Here is a 20,163-nt window from a genome sequence, read left to right as displayed (position 1 = left end):
ATAGTAAGGCTAACTGGCTAGGCACGAAGAATTGTTAGCTAGCTAGCTACCCACAAAGAATTGACATCTACTGTACATTGCATAACATTAGTTTTAAGTAATTTTTTCCTGTTTAGCTGGCTAGCTAGCTAGATTACAACGATTCACGTATCTAGCTGATAATTATTAAGTAAAACGTTTGCTTTGTCTATTTCTTGTTTTGTCTCTATTGTTGCCATTGTCCTGGCTGGAAGAAGGTTCAGTGAATGGGGAGATACAGCGTGAGGTAATACAGTAGGGGGAGTGCGAGTGCTTCTCAAATATAATGTTTTATGCGTTCTCCACACTAGTCCTCACAAGAACGTACTCAAGAGAACATCCTCGGAGAATGCACTTGGAGCATGAGAGTGTGGAGCACGGTAGTATGCATAATGAGAAACACCAATAGTCTAAGGGTACCAGGGCATACGGTGAATAGTGATGTGTACAAATGGAAAAAATGTATGTCTCACCCCTACTTTCCGAAGCAGGTCACCTACGATGTTGAGTGCTGATATTCTGGCAGAGGGAGTTAGTGAGTTACCAAGGCCGTTTGACAACTCTGGCGGGAAATAAATACAAGAAGATAAATACATACAGTAATCTGCACATAAAAAAAAGGTTAGGCAACATATTAAGGTGTTGGGGTCAGTGCAAAAGGGTACCTGTTGGGTTGGCGAAGGCATTGTCCAGACTATTGGTGAGCGGCGTGGCTGGGAGAGACAGTGAGGCCTGGACAGAGGAATCCATCTTGTCGTTGTCCTCCTGGGTGGGTGAGGAGGGTGCTGACATCCTGGTCAAGTCCGTATTTCGCTCTCGGACGGCGAGCTCTTGTCGTAGGTCTGACAGACAAGCAGACAGACATAATATTTAACTCTAAAACAGACCATATTGAGACTAGACATTCAAATTGAGGATAATGCTGATATAGTCTCTCCCAACAATAATTTGCAGCTGTAAGCAATGCTGTGAGAACATGGGTTCTATTAATTTCACAGAGAACAGCTCATTTTCTAATGAGTGAAGGCAGGCAGGGGTTTGAGTAAAAATGGATCAATAAGCACCTCTGGCCTCATCTTTTAATCTCTGTACTGAGACCAGGAGGGACTCTTTCTCATCAAGCTCGCTCTCCAGGAAGGCATTCCTCTCGATGGCCTGGTTCAGACGCTGCTCAAAATCCTCCAGGGACACAATTGTAGCCCTGCAGAAGGAAATAGAGAATACATTTAATTTGTGGGACTTTCTTTTTATACAGTTTACTCTTTGTTAGTCAGCAACTCTACCAAAAATGTTAGGTGTGAGTCAGCTCATAATTTTTACTAGAAAATGAACGTTTAGTGACAAATGTCCCGATTCCTCCAAGTAATCTACATCGATGTGTTACAGTGCTGACCTGAATCCAATTCAATTCCATTTACAGCAATCAGACCCAATTTGGCAAGTGTTTTAATTGGAATGGATATTTGCCATCTGTCTGATCACTCCCAATGAAGAGCACAGTGGGCAATTAACTAGGAAACACACAAGCACCTCATCCTCCATCATTGATCAGCACCTCTCTGCATGGGGTTAATGTATGGGTTTGTTTTCTGAAAGATGGTCAGAGGATGACTACCTTTGCTTATATTGTTAGATTAGTACTACTGTTAGATATTGCCCTTTTCCTCGAAAATGAACATAACCCTGAAGTACACAGTAAATATCAAATTATGACTCCTACTGCTCATCTTCTAATGTTGTATCCAGTATGTGTCTGTTAGATACTGTGTAGTGGTCTGGTCTCTTTGCAGACCTCTTGGCTCTTTCCAGGTCGTCGTTGGACTGCTCCAGCTCCCGGACGTATTTGTGGAGCTGCTCCTTGATGCCCCGGGTCTGACCCAGGTCACCCTCCAGCATGTTGATCTGCTTGTAGCTTTGGGCATACTGCTGCTCCAGTTTCTCCTGCAAGGGGGGTGGAGAGATTAGGAGAGAGAAAGAGAAAAGAAAGAGGGATACCTAGTCAGTTGTACAACTGAATGCATTCAATTGAAATGTCTCTTCCGCATTCAACCCAAGCCCTCTGGGGGGGTTGGTAAAGGACGTTAAAGCTTCCAATGGTGTTTTACTTACTAAAAGATTTTCCTAACACTACACAGTCACACGCACCCAAGGAGGGAACCGCCGAGTTAACCTACATTCTGTCATCTATTTTTCAGAGCACTCCGATGTGCTCCAGCGTTCTCAGGCTATGGGATGATGATGTGACCCATGTCTCCATCTCTCTGGTGACCAGCTCAATAGATGGGACAGGGTCTGCCTGCCTGCCTGTCTGACCTATATCTTCTGGATACATCACGTCTGAATCAATTAACCTCTAACCTCGACCAGACAAGCCCTGCTTTGTCCTGAAATGCCGTTTTATATGAACTACATGTGCATACTACACTGACTACATCAAAACACATTCTAGCCTATGTCAAGTAAATAGTATGTCATAACAAGGCGTTAAACAAGGTGTCACAGACAGTCTAAATGTAGCGCATACTGCACAACATGAATGCATCTCTAAGATTCTTTACTCTGGCGTCAGAATAAGAACTAGTTGCTGTGGTATTTTCCATAAACAAAGGCATGAAAGCAAGAAACATTTTTTAACTGCCTGGAATAACCACCATACAGTCTGATAAAAGCAGAACAGATGACATTCTTAACACGTTCGTATCTCACCATCACCGGTGCCGTGATTCACTGACTCGCACGGCAGGAGTCGTAATGTGAACATGGACGCAGAACCACGCTCATCCTAGAGCTAAATATGGAGCGCGAATTAACATGCTGATGCATTATGTATGAGAATTAGGGATTGGCAATAGAAATGATTTCACTATTCGAATAGCATGACATTTTTTCAGATACTCCCCCAAAATTGACTTGACCAATCAGAATGATGAAAATGCACAAACGGCAGAGATAAACACAGGGTATCTGCAGGTTCCATGAAGTTGAATTGCTAATATTCTTCTCCAGAAATGAGTCCATGTTGGCAAAAAGTTGTATTTTTAGGGCTGGCTCTTTCACCAACCAACATGACTCATATTTTCAGGCTGGTGTGCTAATTTAGCAATGATTATTCTGCTGTAGCCTAACAGATGTAGTAGCATAGTTAAAGCAGGTAGGCTATAGATGGCTAAAGCAAGGGCTTTCCCATCTGCATTTGTTTAGGCTACCCCAATAGGCTAATTCATAAGCTAGATCACAAAATTACAAGTGTTCAGAATGTTGGCTTCCATAATGATACCACTGTGCCTTAAAGTCAAATATATATCAGCACTGTTACTGTATAAAACACGTGGTCACCTCTCCATCTGGAGAGCTGGGTGTGCAGGCTTTTGATCCAGCACAACAGAGTCCGCTTAACAAGGTCCCTTTGAGCAGTTGATTTGTAGAATCTGGCGAGTGGGGCTGGAACAAAAGTCTACACACCTAGTAGCTCCCCTGATGTTTTACAACATTAGCCTACAACCAAAAAGTCTAATAAAATAATTCCCTCATTAAGTGAATAAGATATCAAATCGCTATACTTTGCAGCAAGGTGCTAAGCAGGAAGGCTCTAGACAGACTTTTTCAAGTGCCAAGACATGAAAGTCATCTAACATGTTCAAGAAAAAAATGTCTATTTCATCTAACATGTTTAGGGAATGTATGATGGATATTTTGATGTGCAACATGTCATAATAGGATCCAGAATAATCTGATTTTCTATTTTTATTAATTTGCCAGGATGCTTTTTGTGCATATTAGTCCAGGCAATGTGCTACATAATTTACCAACTGGGGAAGTGGGAACTCAAAACACATTAGCCACATTGCTAACTCTAAATATGATATTGTTGATAGGCTGTTTCTCGTAGTAGTGATCTGAGCAAAAATGGGAAAGAGTTCCTTGTCTGTCTGACTGACATGAAAGAGACTTCGCATTTAGATTACACATTCATTTCGGACTAAGAACCCCCTACTTTACTGTTGACCATGCCTGATTTTACTTAATATCATGTACGCTGGGATAGTCACAGATACATGCTATAACAACTTTCCTTGTCTCTGAACAGCACTAAAGGACAAGCCATGATGATACAAACTTCAAATGGTCATCAATAATTTATTATGTCAAGGATATGGAGTTTTTCATAAGTTGTCAAAAGAAGAGCAGCATACTTTTTCAGCATGAACGCTAAAGGCGCCTCGTAAAAATGATCTTACCAACTCATGGTTGTAATAGTCAAATTAACAGGGAACTCAAATTCACAGGGTTTCAGATTTGTAAAATGTCACATTCCAAGCACAGAAAAACATGAATTCAGTCCTTTAAGTGCATTCATTGTGTTCATCTTGGTACCTTGAGTGAGTCCACCTCGTTCTTGAGCCTGCTGTTCTCAGAGTGCAGGTCTCTCATGCGGTGCTCAGCCTGCCCCAGCTGGGTTTCCAGCTCTGCCTCCAGCTCTCTGCTGCCCTCCTGAAACTCCAACAGCTCCTCCTGAGCCTCCTGGCAACTGACAGGGCAGACACCACCGGAGAGGACATGGTTAGTAAACCATTGTTATTTTACAGTCCATTGGTATTTACTTAGAAATTAGAAGGACCCAAGAGTGTATCTGAGAGTTATAAATAAAAAGCACACAATTGTGTTGCAGCCTAATGTGATGAATGGTATATTATCCTTGATCTTCTTTATTCATCTAAAAACATACAAAACCCTCATTGTGTCGGTGCTTAAACATACACAAATGTATTAAGGCAATTTAAAACGGTGGAAATTGAAAGTGCAGATCATGTAACACTGCTTAACAAAACCCACACAGGAGTTGTACTGTTACACTGCTTTAAAAAAGTGCAATATTTAGAAATCGCTCTGCCATTTCCAAAAATTCTAATAGTTCACCTAATTTCAGTTTGTGACAAAACAAGCAGTCAATCCATCTAAAACGATGTGAAATACATGACCAAAAGTATGTGCACACCTGCTCGTCAAACATCTCATTCCAAAATCATGGACATTAATATGGAGTTGATCCCCCTATATAACAAACTCCACTCTTCTGGGAAGACTTTCCACTAGATGTTGGAACATTGCTGCAGGGACTTTCTTCCATTCAGCCACATGAGCATTATTGAGGTTGGGCACTGCTGTTGGGCAATAAGGCCTGGCTCGCAGTCGGCATTCCAATTCATACCAAAGGTGTTTGACGGGATTAAGGTCAGGGCTCTGTGCAGGCCAGTCAAGTTCTTCCACACTGAACTCAACAAACCATTTCTGTATGGGCCTTGCTTTGTGCACGGGGGCATTGTCATATGGAAACAGGAGAGGGCCTTCCCCAAACTGTTGCCACAAAGTTGGAAAAACAGAATTGTCTAGAATGTCATTGTATGCTGTAGCTTTAAGATTTCCCTTCACTGGAACTAAGGGGCCTAGCCCAAACCATCAAAACAACAATTATTATTCCTCCACTACCAAACTTTACAGTTGGCTCTATGTATTGGGGCAGGTAGTGTTCTCCTGGCATGTGCCAAACTCAGATTCTTCCGTAGAACTGCCAGATGGTGAAGTGTGATTCATCACACCAGAGAACGCGTTTGACCTGCTCCAGAGTCCAATGGCGGAAACCACTCCAGTCGACGCTTGGCATTGCGCATGGTGATCTTAGGCTTGTGTGTGGTTGCTCGGCCATGGAAACTCAATAGTGAGTGTCGCAACCGAGGACAGACGATTTGTACACGCTTCAAATCACCCGGTGATGCATTGGGCAGACCACACCACCCTCTGGAGAGCACTGCAGTTGCGGGTGGTGCAGTTGCCGTACCAGATGGTGATACAGCCCAACAGGATGCTCTCAATTGTGCATCTGTAAAGGTTTGTGAGGGTTTTAGGGGCCAAGACAAATTTCTTCAGCCTCCTGAGTTTGAAGAGGCGCTGTTGCGCCTTCTTCACCTTCACCACACTGTGTGTGTGTGTGGACCATTTCAGATCGTCAGTGAAGCTTTCCACTTTCTCCACTGCAGTGCCGTGGATGTGGATAGGGGTGTGCTCCCTCTGCTGTTTCCTGAAGTCCACGATCAGCTCCTTTGTTTTGTTGACATTGAGTGAGAGGTTATTTTCCTGGCACCACTCTCTCAGGGCTCTCACCTCCTCCCTGTAGGTTGTCTCGTCATTGTTGGTAATCAGAGCCTACTTCTGTTGTGCCGTCTGCAAACTTGGTGATTGAGTTGGAGTCGTGCATGGCCACGCAGTCATGGCTGAGCAGGAGGGGGCTGAGCAAGCACCCTTGTGGGGCCCCTGTGTTGAGGATCAGCAAAGTAGAGGTGTTGTTTCCTACCTTCACCACCTGGGGGCTGCCCATCAGGGAGTCCAGGACCCAGTTGCACAGGGCAGGGTTCAGACCCAGGGCCCCGAGCCTAATGATGAGCACGGAGGGTACTATGGTGTTAAATGCTGAGCTATAGTCAATGAACAGCATTCTTACATTAGGTATTCCTCTTGTCCAGATGGGATAGGGCAGTGTGCAGTGCGATGGCAACTGCATCGTCTGTGAATCTATTGGGGCGGTAAGCAAATTGAAGTGGGTCTTGGGTGGCCGGTAAGGTGGAGGTGATATGATCCTTGACTAGTCTCTCAAAGCACTTCATGATGACAGAAGTGAGTGCTACAGGGCGATAGTAATTTAGTTACCTTTGCTTTCTTGGGTACAGGAACAATGGTGACCATCTTGAAGCATGTGGGGATAACACACTGGGATAGGGAGAGATTGAATATGTCCGTAACCACTCCAGCCAGCTGGTCTGCGCATGCTCAGCCACCACGGCTAGGGATGCCATCAGGGCCGGCAGCCTTGCGAGGGTTAACACGCTTAGATGTCTTACTCACGTCGGCCACGGAGAGACCACAGTCCTTGGTAGAGGACCGCGTCAGGGGCACTGTGTTATCCTCAAAGTGGGCAAAGAAGGTGTTTAGCTTGCCAGGAAACAAGACGTCGGTGCCCGCGACATGGCTGGTTTCCCTTTGTAGTCCGTGATTTTCTGTAGACCCTGACACATAAGTCTCGCGTCTGAGCCGTTGAATTGCGACTCCACTTTGTCTCTCTACTGACATTTTGCCTGTTTGATTGCCTTACGGAGGGAATAACTACACTGTTTGTATTCAGCCATATTTCCAGTCACCTTGCCATGGTTAAATGCGGTGGTTCGCACATTCAGTTTCGCGCAAATTCTACCAATCTTGTTACAACGACAAAATGAAACATGTTTACAAAAAATGTTATTTTCGCATAGTTTTATTTCATACGGTTAATCATAGGGATTAGTGGTTTGGATTATCCCTTTAACAACCCAGAAGTCTAACTCAAACAATGTTTAAAAAGGGTTAGCAGTCCAAAACAGTGTTATGGTGGGACTCGTTTCGGTTAACAAAGTCCACACAGGACTTATGCCTGACTATTGTTTGTTTCTTCTGTGTTTTCATATTTGTTTTATGTATTCATGTGTGAGCTGTGCCAAGATATTACTCTTGTAGGACAATAAACGTGATTCTGATTCAGTTACACTGAACTCACTTGACCCAGCTAATCAAAGAACCCTTTGACTTCCCCTCATTGTTTGATAACACATCTCGTCACTAGTCCACCCTGGCCTTTCCATACGGAAACAGACTGTCTGTTGCTCAGAGCACCAGTAGATATCCTATAAATAACCAGGAGGTTGGGTTGTTTACAGTGGGTATGTGACCAGGGCAGAACATGTTTTGTGTAGCTCAAACCATTCAGACGTTTCTGCCCCTTACTGGATCAGCCCTCGTCTCACAAACCCCACTCCAGCTCAGCTCCCGTTAATTAACAACGTGCCGGCGTTACGGTTGGACTTGTTGGGCTAACAAAGCTCACACGAGATTTGTACTGTTACACAGCTTAACAGTGTTTCGGGGGGGGGGGGGGGGGGTGAGTGTGGGTTATATAAGTATGTATCTGGCGCCCGCTACAGCCATAGATATACACACAGCTGCTCTAAAAATGTCAGTGTCCGGGGGCCATCGGAATGGCACGCTACAGGCATGTGACAGGCGGGACAGGGTGGAAGGGGAGCCTGGAGCCAGGAAAGCCATCAAACAGAACTCACTGTCCTTCTATGGTGTGTCCTGTGTTGTGACCCTGGGGGCAGTGGTGTTTTTGAAGGGGAAAGCCCACTTCCGCCATATGTGGTTTATTCCAAACGCAGCAGCACCCTCGTGGCCTTTAAACAGCTTAAGGCAGATGTCCCTATCGAATATCCTTGAGCTGCCAGGGAACACGACCATCCTCCTCACTTTACTACCCAAAATGTTTTTGCAACAGTTTTGGGGGAATCCTCAAGCAAGAGCATCTATTGTTGATACTAAGGAAGAATATTGTACAACTGCGTCACTACCAAATTCATGACAAATTCATCGGAAACACATTTAAATCGAGCAATACAAAGGGAAGTGGATTTGAGGTGATGTATCCTGAATAGGTACGCAAAGGTAGAAATATGCAATATCCTTCTTTTGCATATGTGGGTATTATTCAACACACTGGCTATTATTCTCTTGAGCTCTGCCTCCAAACAAGATCACATTTGGTTGGTCTGGACCAGACCAAATCTGAACCAATCATAGACGTCTATGTTTCACAAGTTAGGACATCACATCACAGTACAGCCCAGTAGAGCAGAGTACAGCAGAGTACAGTACAGCAGATATTTTCAGTACAGTGTACTCTAGTGTGCTCTACTGTACTGAACTATACAGTACTCTACTTCTCTGTACTCTACCTGGGGTTGCGTTAGAGTTCAGAAATCAGCATTTTCAAAGCACAGACCTTCACCTGATTTTTATATTGAAAGTCAGTGTTTTTCTGCTTGAATAGAGTGATTAGGGGCATGCAACTATAGTTTCCGTCACAGAAAATACATTAGTGCAACACAGTCGGCAGAAATGGCTTCATTTTCATCAGATGACAACAAAAGTGCAACACTATTTGGCTACAGCCACACAAAATTATCTTACAATGAAAAAGCAAGTTTATTTTTGGTAAAACAATGCATGGCCATCATATTTCTAATGTTTACCATAGAAAGAATGTAACCAGCTACATTTCCTAATGCTTTGCATGAAGTTAATCTTGCATTTTATCAGAGAAAAGTAGGGTAGGCTACACCGATAAAAGACAAGTAGTTACACATCAGTCAGAGCACTGTCTGCTGATAGAATGCCTATTTGTGAATTCTCATCCGAATGAAAAGTGCAACTGAAGCACAAAATGAGTCCGATGCCGAGAAGATATTATAATAAGAAGCATTTTAAAATCACTGTTCACAAAACACAGCAAGATAATTCTCATACATTTTTGCTTTTTTTCAGTGAGAAATGTATAATTCTGCATTAACGTGACCCCTGACTCTACTGTACTGTTTTATACTGTGCTCTACTGTACTGTCCAAACTTGTGTAACATAAACATCTATGACTGGTTCAGATTTGGTCTGGCCAGGGCAGACAGACCAAATTTGAACTACTTTTCAACCTCAATGGACATTCGGTGCCGGTCAATGCTCAATGGGTAAATGGAATCAGGGTAGGTGGTAGGTGTCAGTAAGAGCCAGATGAAGTGACATTAAGAGAGAAGAGCAGAGGGAGAGTGAGAGCGAGAGCGATCGAGAGAAGCAGGGGGAGAGAGAAAAGGAGATTGAGAGAGAGAAAAGCAGAGGGAGAATGAGAGGTTGTCCAGACTGTTTACACTCTTGCTTTGACCACCAGATGACAGAACAAGAAATAAAACAGTTATGAGTTGAACATAACAGTATGCCACTGGAAGGGAGGAAAGTAGCAGGTGACCCAACTGTGGTTTGTGACTACCATTTCCCATTGTAGACAATTAAATTCCGATTATAACATAATTACGAGTTTTAATCACTTTATAATTCATGAACAAACTTGATATCAGTAAAAACACTAACTAATTGGTAGGTCTACCTTTACTTGTTACTTCTGTGAACTTTTAAAATATCTTAAAGATGCAATTCTGTTTCCAAAAACCCACAAGGCAATGTTTCTTAAACTTACAGAAGGTAAATCATTTCTTCAAACCTTAATATAAGTGTTGATATTAGTTGGGAGGGGTCTTTACTTCAACATTACTGTGCTTTCTAATACCTTTTAAGGTTTTTTCTGATAGATGTTGTCTAAGAAAATGTGTTGTTGTTTGTGTCGCACTGCTTTGCTTTATCTTGGCCAGGCCGCCCACAGTTATAAATGAGAACTTGTTCTCAACTAGCCTACCTGGATAAATAAAGGTGAAATAAAAAATAAAAAGACCCTCTTTTCCATCTGTTTGAACAGAAATCAAAGCCTTTGCTTATTCCTAATTTGTAGGATGGGAAAATGGTTGAAAAATACATGCCTTAAAATATATATGCCTAAAAATAGACTTTTAGCTTTAATTTTACACCCAACGTGGCATGCTCCTATAAACTTCACATGTTGGTGCTCATGGGTCCTTTAACATGGAAATTCCCCTTAAATAACTGGTTGTAGTTTCCCCTAGTGCTGGGTGTGTCTGTGGCCCACTGCGATCTTATCAGCAGTCTTATTTCAAACAGCAGTAGGCCTATGCTGTGTGATGAGGATGTTCATTGAGAGAAATAGACCAGAGATAATTCCATTACAGAGAGCAGAGTGACGTCTGCTGCTCACTGCCAGTCTCTCACAGATGAGAAAAGATAATAAATCTAACACCGCTATTACGTAATCCCATTCAGTAGACTATATTAGAATAGAGACATACTAGGGCTTCTGTTTTAAATGTGAAACCAGATCTGTGCCTTTGGAAGTATACAGGAGCATTGAAGGTCTTACAAGGTTTTACATAAAGGACTTTCACAGATGAAACTGGATCTATCATTCATTACAGCTCTTTAAAATGACAGCATGATGAAAGCCATTTGAGGTACATGTAACAAGTCTGGCTGGGGAATTTCCTTTCAGAATTATTCATGATTTTAAAGTACAGGTAGTGTTACTCTGATCCCACACACACAGTGAAACCACAGGATTCAAAAATCATACTGTAACACCTCGGAGTTCCTTGTGTGAGTTCAAGGAAAAGTTACGCCTGATTATGACCATAGTGTAACACAAAAGGCATAAGTTGTGCATATCTTACTTTTTCTTGTACTTGAGGGAAAGAGCCTTCCAGAAGTTAATCTCCTCGTCTTTCGAGGAGAATTTTGGAATCATATCAGTGTCCATGGTATACATGTAGATCTGAAGAATAAACAGAAACAAGTTCTATTACACAATTGCACATGGTAAAACAAACAATCATATGTATCAGTATCACTGTTGGGTCACAAAAGTTGAGTGGCAATAAACAACCACCATAGCAAATATAATACAGCGGGGCAAAAAAAGATGAGGCCTGTAATTTTCATCATAGGTACACTTCAACTATGACAGACAAAATGAGAAAAAAAAATCCAGAAAATCACGTAGGATTTTTTCCGAATTTATTTGCAAATTATGGTGGAAAATAAGTATTTGGTCACCTACAAACCAGCAAGATTTCTGGCTCTCACAGACCTGTAACTTCTTTAAGAGGCTCCTTTGTACTACACTCGTTACCTGTATTAATGGCACCTGTTTGAACTTATCAGTATAAAAGACACCTGTGCACAACCTCAAACAGTCACACTACAAACTCCACTATGGCCAAGACCAAAGAGCTGTCAAAGGACACCAGAAACAAAATTATAGACCTGCACCAGGCTGGGAAGACTGAATCTGCAATAGGTAAGCAGCTTGGTTTGAAGAAATCAACTGTGGGAGCAAGTATTAGGAAATGGAAGACCTACAAGACGACCACTGATAATCTCCCTCGATCTGGGGTTCCACGCAAGATCTCACCCCGTGGGGTCAAAATCATCACAAGAACGGTGAGCAAAAATCCCCCCCAAAAAAACACACGGGGGGGGACCTAGTGAATGACCTGCAGAGAGTTGGGACCAAAGTAACAAAGCCTACCATCAGCAAGGGCATTGAAGATGAAACGTTCAGCATGACAATGATCCCAAACACACCGCCCGGGCAACGAAGGAGTGGCTTCGTAAGAAGCATTTCAAGGTCCTGGAGTGGCCTAGCCAGTCTCCAGATCTCAACCCCATAGAAAATCTTTGGAGGGAGTTGAAAGTCCGTGTTGCCCAGCAACAGCCCCAAAACATCACTGCTCTAGAGGAGATCTGCATGGAGGAATGGGCCAAAATACCAGCAACAGTGTGTGAAAACCTTGTTAAGACTTACAGAAAACGTTTGACCTTTGCCAACAAAGGGTATATAACAAAGTATTGAGATAAACTTTTTTATTGACCAAATACTTATTTTCCACCATAATTTGCAAATAAATTCATTAAAAATCCTACAATGTGATTTTCTGGATTTTTTTCTTCTCATTTTGTCTGTCATAGTTGAAGTGTACCTATGATGAAAATTTACAGGCCTCTCATCTTTTTAAGTGGGAGAACTTGCACAATTGGTGGCTGACTAAATACTTTTGCCCCACTGCATATTAGATATTTTGCCAAGAAGGACATAGAATAGGACCAGAGTAGAGTACACAGAGTATCCATCAGTGACACGGAGAACATTTTTCATTAGACATACTTTTGACAAAGTGACCTGCAGTATCCTGTTCTGTCCTTTTCAATCAATACAATTACAGCATCCTCTCAAGCTTTCTCTGTACAGTTGTAGTCGAGTGCCATAGTGTGTTTATGCGTATTGGTTGAGTGCCCTGTCTTCTGTATCGAGTTACAAGACACATAACTGTCTGGAATGATGACCAACTCCGCAATTCAACTCGTCCAGTAATCATTTATTATGCACTGTGTGCCAAAGCCATAGAACCTCTCTTCTGAAGAGAGGTTGGTGTACAAAACCAAAAGTAAGACGCAAATACGAAACTTAAGAACGGGAAGCTTAGAAATAGAGCACATATAACATATTTACCGCCTCTTCTTGCTTCCAATGAGAATGACAGATCATTAACTCACATTTGTGTGTGAATTTGGTCATTTTCCTCCAGCACAGAAGGAAGGGATTTAACAACAACGCAGATTTGAGTTTCCTGGAATTAGCCTAGACTTTGTGACATGATTTCAAAGAAGAGATGTGTTATATCATTGAGATCTGCGATGTCAACTGCTGTTGCACTAATAAGTCCAAGATAACTCTCGCCATTCAATGTAAAAATAAGCATAAAAGCCAATGAGTACATTTGAGCATGTTCAATTATGACTAGCTTAATGTTCTGCAGGACCATGGAGAACAACTCATTATTGCAAGTTCTTTGGAGTGTTATTCTTACTATGTAGAAAAGTCCACAGCTACTGCTCCATAAAGGAAATATATGCAGTGAATAGTGATGATAGAAGTGAAATAGGTGGCGGTATAAAATGAGACACTCATTTCCCTGAGGTAGAAGTATGACTAGAAGTCCCATTCATCACAGTTACTCCATAATTAGAGATAAGGGAATGGAGGTGAGGCTCTGCATATTAAACCAGCCCGGAGCCCTGAGCCAAGGCCATGGGGAGGGGGGGCAGACTGCTGTATAACAGACTGTTGCTATATTGCTTCCAATCAAATGCCAGCGCTATGGGTTGATACAGGCCTAACGACTCACGGAGTAGGTTTATGTGGGCGCTGTAGAATAATCTGATAAAAGGCTGCAAGTGAATATCAATTTAAATTATTTTAATAAATAAGCGTTTTTGGTGGGTGCTTATATTTGTCCCATATCCCAACCTTCCCTGAGACACCATCACAGAGTGAGGTCACGGCAAGGGTCGGCCATTATCAACAGCAAACCAGCAATTTGGTTTGAGTGCCTTGTTCAAGGTCACATTGACAGATTTTTTTCACCTTGTCAGCTATGGGATTCAAACTAGCAACCTTTTGGTTACTGGCCCAACGCTCTAACTGCTAGGCTACCTGCCACCTTTGATATCAGTTGCCTAGGATGCAAGAGCCTAGCACCTAGATCGCACCTAGATCACACCGACACCAGAAGTACATTCATTTCCAATGTTACACTGTGTTTGTCTCGCAGCATTCAGTTGCAGAGGCAGTTGCAGTACGTTCTGTGTGGTGCATATGTTGGATTTATTGAACGTATACGTAAAACTGTTTGAATATACAAATTTGACAGAAATGGTAGCAGAAGGTGAATGTTGAACTTTTGTTGTACACATATCCAGATGATGCTGCATACCATTTTGCGCAATGACGCTAAATCGGTGTGATCGAGGCGTAACTGTACTGTAGTAGGTCAAATGAACATGTGGAATCTAGATTGGGATTTTAAATAGATTCTACTCACTTTCAATTCTGTAACGAATTTGGGGTTTTGACGAACGTAAACAATGGTCAACACAGGAAGTAGCCTAGGTACAGTGTCTTCAGAAAGTATTCCTACCCCTTACAGCCTGAATTCAAAATGGATTAAATATATTTTTTTCCCTCACCCATTTACACAAAATACATAATGAAAGTACATTTTTAAAAAACATTTAGCTAATAAAATCCAGAAATATCAAATTTACATAAGCATTCATGCCCCTGATTCAACCCTTTGTAGAAAGACATTTGGCAGCAATTACAGCGGTGAGTCATTCTGGGTAAGTCTCAAAGACCTTTGCACACCTGGATTGTACAACATTTGCCCAATATTATTTTCAATACTCTTCAAGCTCTATCAAATTGGTTGTTGATCATTGCAAGACAACCATTTTCAGGTCTTGCCATAGATTTAAGTACATTTAAGTCAAAACTAACTCGCCCACTCAGGAACATTCACCGTCTTCAAATCTACTCGTGTAGATTTGGCCTTGTGTTTTTTAAGTTATTTATTGTCCTCCTGAAAGGGGAATTCAGACAATCAGGTTTTCCTCTAAGATTTTCCCTGGGCTTAGCTCCATTCCATTTATTTAACTCTTGAAAAACTCCCTAGTCCTTAACGATTACAAGCACACCCATAACATGATGCAGCCACCACTATGCTTGAAAGCATGGAGAGCTGTACTCCGTAGTGTGTTCTATATAACATGAGACTTCAATATTCCAAGGTAAGAGGTTTTAGGTTGTAGTTAATATAGTATTTATAGGACTATTTCTCTCTATACCATTTGTATTTCATTAACCTTTGACTATTGGATGTTCTTATAGGCACTTTAGTATTGCCAGTGTAACAGTATAGCTTCCGTCCCTCTCCTCACCCCTACCTGGGCTCGAACCAGGAACACATTGACAACAGCCACACTCGAAGCAGCGTTACCCAACGCTCCACAAAAGCCGCGACCCTTGCAGAGCAAGGGGATTGACTACTCGAAGTCTCAGAGCGGGTGACGTTTGATTCGCTATTAGCGCACACCCCACGAAAGTGCTGTTTGAATGAATGCTTAAGAGCCTGCTGCTGCCTACCATCGCTCAGTCAGACTGCTCTATCAAATATCAAATCATAGACTTAATTATAACATAATAACACACAGAAAAACGAGCCTTTGGTCATTAATATGGTCGAATCTGGAAACTATCATTTAAAAAACAAAACGTTATTATTTCAGTGAAATACAGAACCGTTCGGTATTTTATCTAACAGGTGGCATCCCTAAGTCTAAATATTCTTGTTACATTGTACAACCTTCAATGTTGTCATATTTATGTAAAATTCTGGCAAATTAGTTCGCAATGAGCCAGGCTGCCCAAACTGTTGCATATACCCTGACTCTGCGTGCAATGAACACAAGAGAAGTGACACCATTTCACCTGGTTAATATAGCTTGCTAACCTGGATTTCTTTTAGCTAAATACTCAGGTTTAAAATATATATATATACTTCTGGGTATTGATTTTAGGAAAGGCATTGGTTTTTCTGGTTAGGTACAGTCGTGCAACGATTTTGCAAATGCGCTTTTGTTAAATCATCCCCCAGCGTTGCATCGATTATATGCAACGCAGGACACGCTAGGTAAACTGGTAATATCATCAACCATGTGTAGTTAACTAGTAATTATGATTGATTGTTTTTTATAAGATAAGTTTAATGCTAGCTAGCAACTTACCTTGGCTTCTACTGCATTCGCGTAACAGGCAGGCTCCTCATGGAGTGCAATGAGAGGCAGGTGGTTAGAGCGTTGGACGAGTTAACCGTAAGGTTGCAAGATTGAATCCCTGAGCTGACAAGGTAAAAATCTGTCGTTCTGCCCTTAAACAAGGCAGTTAACCCACCGTTCCTAGGCAATCATTGAAAATAAGAATGTGTTCTTAACCGACTTGCCTAGTTAAATAAAGGTGTAAAAAAATATATAATAAAATAAAAATTGGCAAAATCGACATCCAAAAATACAGATTTCTGATTATTATGAACACTTGAAATCGGCCCTATTTAAATCCGCCATTCCAATTAATCGGTCAACCTCTAGTCAATACTTTCTGAAGGCACTGTATCTCTCAGCAGCAGAGAGGAATTTCTAGCACATGGATACCAGTGTGCTGACAATCATTGACAATTGCAAAATATAGTTTCACAGTGGGTGTGTCACATTACATATCTGCAAAGAAAGTTGAGAGTGTATCTGGGCAAATAACTTCGACATAACAAACATTGGGTTTTACAGGTACGAGCTCAGTCAATACTATTATAGTTTTTTCTTTACCAACAATTTCATCAGATCCTTAACTTTAAGCCCCAGCTGTCAGAGCAGCTCACAGATCACTGGACCTGTACATAGCCCATCTGTAAATAGCCCATCCAACTACCTCATCCCCATAATGTTATTTATTTTGCTCCTTTGCACCAAAGTATCTCTACTTGCACACTCATCTTCTGCACATTTATCACTCCAGTGTTTAATTATTATTACTATTTATTGCCTTACCTCCCTTATCCTACCTAATTTGCACACACTGACCTTTTCTATTGTATTATTGACTGTATGTTTGTTTATTTATTCCATGTGTAACTGTGTTGTTTGTGTCACCCTGCATTGCTTTAACTTGGCCAGGTCACAGCTGTAAATGAGAACTTGTTCTCAACTAGCCTAACTGGATTTGTTTTATTTTATTTTTTAAAGACAAAGCAAATGGCTACGTGATCTGTGAAAAAGTCCCTAACACTGACCTTCTGCCCTGTGATTAATACAAGTGGGCAACTAAGTGTTAAGTAGGGGCAATTCCAGATTTTTCACTTTAAAATGTATACCGCCCCCCCAAAATATTTGATTTCCAAATTTAATAAACCATATGCACATGGGCTATTTTTAACAATTTCCACAGAAAATTTTACAGGAAGAACTGTGCAGATATAAAGTTTGGTTACAGAATAAAACAGATTTTTACCATAATTCAGTTTTCCAGTAAATGTTTTGCACTGTGTAAACTGTTCAAAGTAGTCATTGTGCATAGAGTTGTATGGTTAGTTAAACATTGAAATCAATAGTTGTTGTTTGGCATACATTTTAAAGTGAAAAAATCAGTCTCACCATAATTCTGTAACCATGGAATTTCCCATAGACTACCACTCAAGAAAAGAGTGAGAAGTAGCCTAACTAAATAGACAGACTGACAACACTTCTGTTGTGCAGTACAGTTAGTGGCATTGATAGAAACCTTGGGAACCAATATTGCTGACTGCCTGACCTTTGCTCTGGCATCAAGTTACATTGAATGTAGTGACATAAAATACTATTCATGGCCACAAAGGACTGAGAGACTGAGTCAGACAGTCTTGAGCTAGGCAGTAAAACAGCTAAATTTTCTGTACAGAAATCCTACAAGGATGAACAGAATACTGCAGTGGAGGATGAACAGAATACTGCAATGGAGGATGAACAGAATACTGCAATGGAGGATGAACAGAATACTGCAATGGAGGATGAACAGAATACTGCAGTGGAGGCTGAACAGAATACTGCAGTGGAGGCTGAACAGAATACTGCAGTGGAGGCTGAACAGAATACTGCAGTGGAGGATGAACAGAATACTGCAGTGGAGGATGAACAGAATACTGCAGTGGATTGCCAACTTGCCATGTAGTCTAGCTTGTTCTGTGATTTACTTAAAGTCCACTACTCATTCTAGTATTAAAGTGGAACTGAAACACTCAAATCAACCTACAACATTCTTTTACATGTCAAGTATGGTAACCTTGAACATGTTAAGAAAATGCTTTTAGAACATAATGTTAAACATTTGAGTGCCTAGCACAAGCTTAGAGAGATGTGGCTGCAGCCATACTGATACAATGTCATGGAAAGTTCAGCACACGTACTTCACTCACAGCTTTTTGATCAAAACTGATCGAGAAGTGAATAAACTGAAAGCTAAAACTACCAATTTGAGATGGAACAACAATGAAATGCTAATAATCATGTTAACAAGCCGGTATAGTGTGGTAAAAATATCCACTTGCATGCGTTTGAGCTTATTCAGCTGTAGGCTACAATAAAGCTATTTTTACATGGGCAGGTACATCGGATCTACCGTCACCCGACATTAGTAAGCGAGCTAAATTAATGATGTCCACAATAACAAAGTAGTTAGCTAACATTGAATAAGCCTGTATAGTCCAATCAAAAACCCACTAGCATATGTTTTTGTGTTCTTTCAGCAAGCAAAGTCTGTTAACCTCTGAGCGTCGATTGACGCACAAGTGCAACAAGTCCTATATCGACATAACCTGAAAGGCTGCTCAGCAAGGAAGAAGCCACTGCTCCAAAATCGCCATAAAAAAAGCCAGACTACTGTTTGCAACTGCACACGGGGACAAAGATTGTACTTTTTGGAGAAATGTCCTTTGGTCTGATGAAACAAAAAAATAACTGTTTGGCCATAATGACCATCGTTATGTTTGGAGGAAAAAGGGGAAGACTTGCAAGCCGAAGAACACCATCCCACGCGCGAAGCACGGGGGTGGCAACATCATGTTGTGGGGGTGCTTTGTTGCTGCAGGAGGGACTAGTGCACTTCACAAAATAGATGGCATTGTGAGGAAGGAAAATGATGTGGATATATTGAACCAACATCTCAAGACAGTCATGAAGTTAAAGCTTGGTCGCAAATGGGTCTTCCAAATGGACAATGACCCCAAGCATACTTCCAAAGTTGTGGCAAAATGGCTTAAGGACAACAAAGTCAAAATGGCCATCACAAAGCCCTGACCTCAATCCTATAGAAAAATAGTGAGCCGAACTGAAAAAGCGTTTGCGAGCAAGGAGGCCCACAAAACATCAGCTTTGTCAGGAGGAATGGGCCAAAATTCAACCAACTTATTGTGGGAAGCTTGTGGAAGGCTACCCAAAACATTTGACCCAAGTTAAACAATTTAAAGGCAACGCTACCAAATACTAATTGAATGTATGTAAACTTCTCACTCACTGGGAATGTGATGAAAGAAATAAAAGCTGAAATAAATCATTCTACTATTATTCTGACATTTACATTCTTAAAATGAAGTGGTGATCGTAACTGACCTAAGACAGGGAATTTTCACTCTGATTAAATATCAGGAATTGTGGAAAAACTGAGTTTAAATGTATTTGGCTAAGGTGTATGTAAACTTCCGAATTCAACTGTATGTAGCATCCAAACGGTTTGAACAACAAATTATTATGACCACTATGAAAAGGGGAGACTCTCACGAACATCGTGTTCTTGGGACTCGTCTGAAGGATGTTTTTTTTTTTTTTTACAAAACGGAAGTATGAAGATACTTTATTTAACCCCTTTTTGGGTAGGGACAAAACTAATATATATAATCGGAATGGCCGATTAATTAGGGCCGATTTCAAATTTTCATAACAATCGGAAATTAGTATTTTTGGACACCGATTTTGACGATTTTATTCATTTATTTTTTATAATTTTTTGTTTTTACACCTTTATTTAACTAGGCAAGTCAGTTCTTATTTTCAATGACTCCCTAGGAATGGTGGGTTAACTGCCTTCTTCAGGGGCAGAACGACAGATTTTTACCTTGTCAACTCTGGATTTCAATCTTGCAACCTTACAGTTAAATGGTCCAATGCTCTAACCAACTGCTTCTCATTGCACTCCA

The 20,163-nt window shown here is 41.3% G+C and overlaps 1 protein-coding gene across 2 annotated transcripts in view; it reads right to left on the bottom strand.

Moving 5' to 3' along the window:
- ndel1a (nudE neurodevelopment protein 1-like 1a) overlaps positions 1 to 20,163 on the bottom strand; it is a 32,701-nt gene that overhangs the window by 5,217 nt on the left and 7,321 nt on the right. For both annotated transcript variants that reach the window (XM_046368912.1, XM_046368911.1), the window contains exons 2-7: positions 11,221 to 11,321; positions 4,393 to 4,546; positions 1,811 to 1,959; positions 1,083 to 1,219; positions 684 to 860; positions 492 to 580 (exon numbers count right to left, since the gene is read on the bottom strand). In XM_046368912.1, coding sequence (XP_046224868.1) covers positions 492 to 580; positions 684 to 860; positions 1,083 to 1,219; positions 1,811 to 1,959; positions 4,393 to 4,546; positions 11,221 to 11,315 — 801 coding nt within the window. In that variant the 5' untranslated portion in view covers positions 11,316 to 11,321. The remainder of the gene's footprint in view (positions 1 to 491; positions 581 to 683; positions 861 to 1,082; positions 1,220 to 1,810; positions 1,960 to 4,392; positions 4,547 to 11,220; positions 11,322 to 20,163) is intronic.

The sequence above is a fragment of the Oncorhynchus gorbuscha genome, linkage group LG11 (assembly GCF_021184085.1).
Source record: "Oncorhynchus gorbuscha isolate QuinsamMale2020 ecotype Even-year linkage group LG11, OgorEven_v1.0, whole genome shotgun sequence".
Classification (NCBI taxonomy): Eukaryota; Metazoa; Chordata; class Actinopteri; order Salmoniformes; family Salmonidae; genus Oncorhynchus; species Oncorhynchus gorbuscha.
The sequence above is the reverse complement of the archived record's forward strand: the minus strand, read 5'-3'. Positions and strand labels throughout refer to the sequence as shown.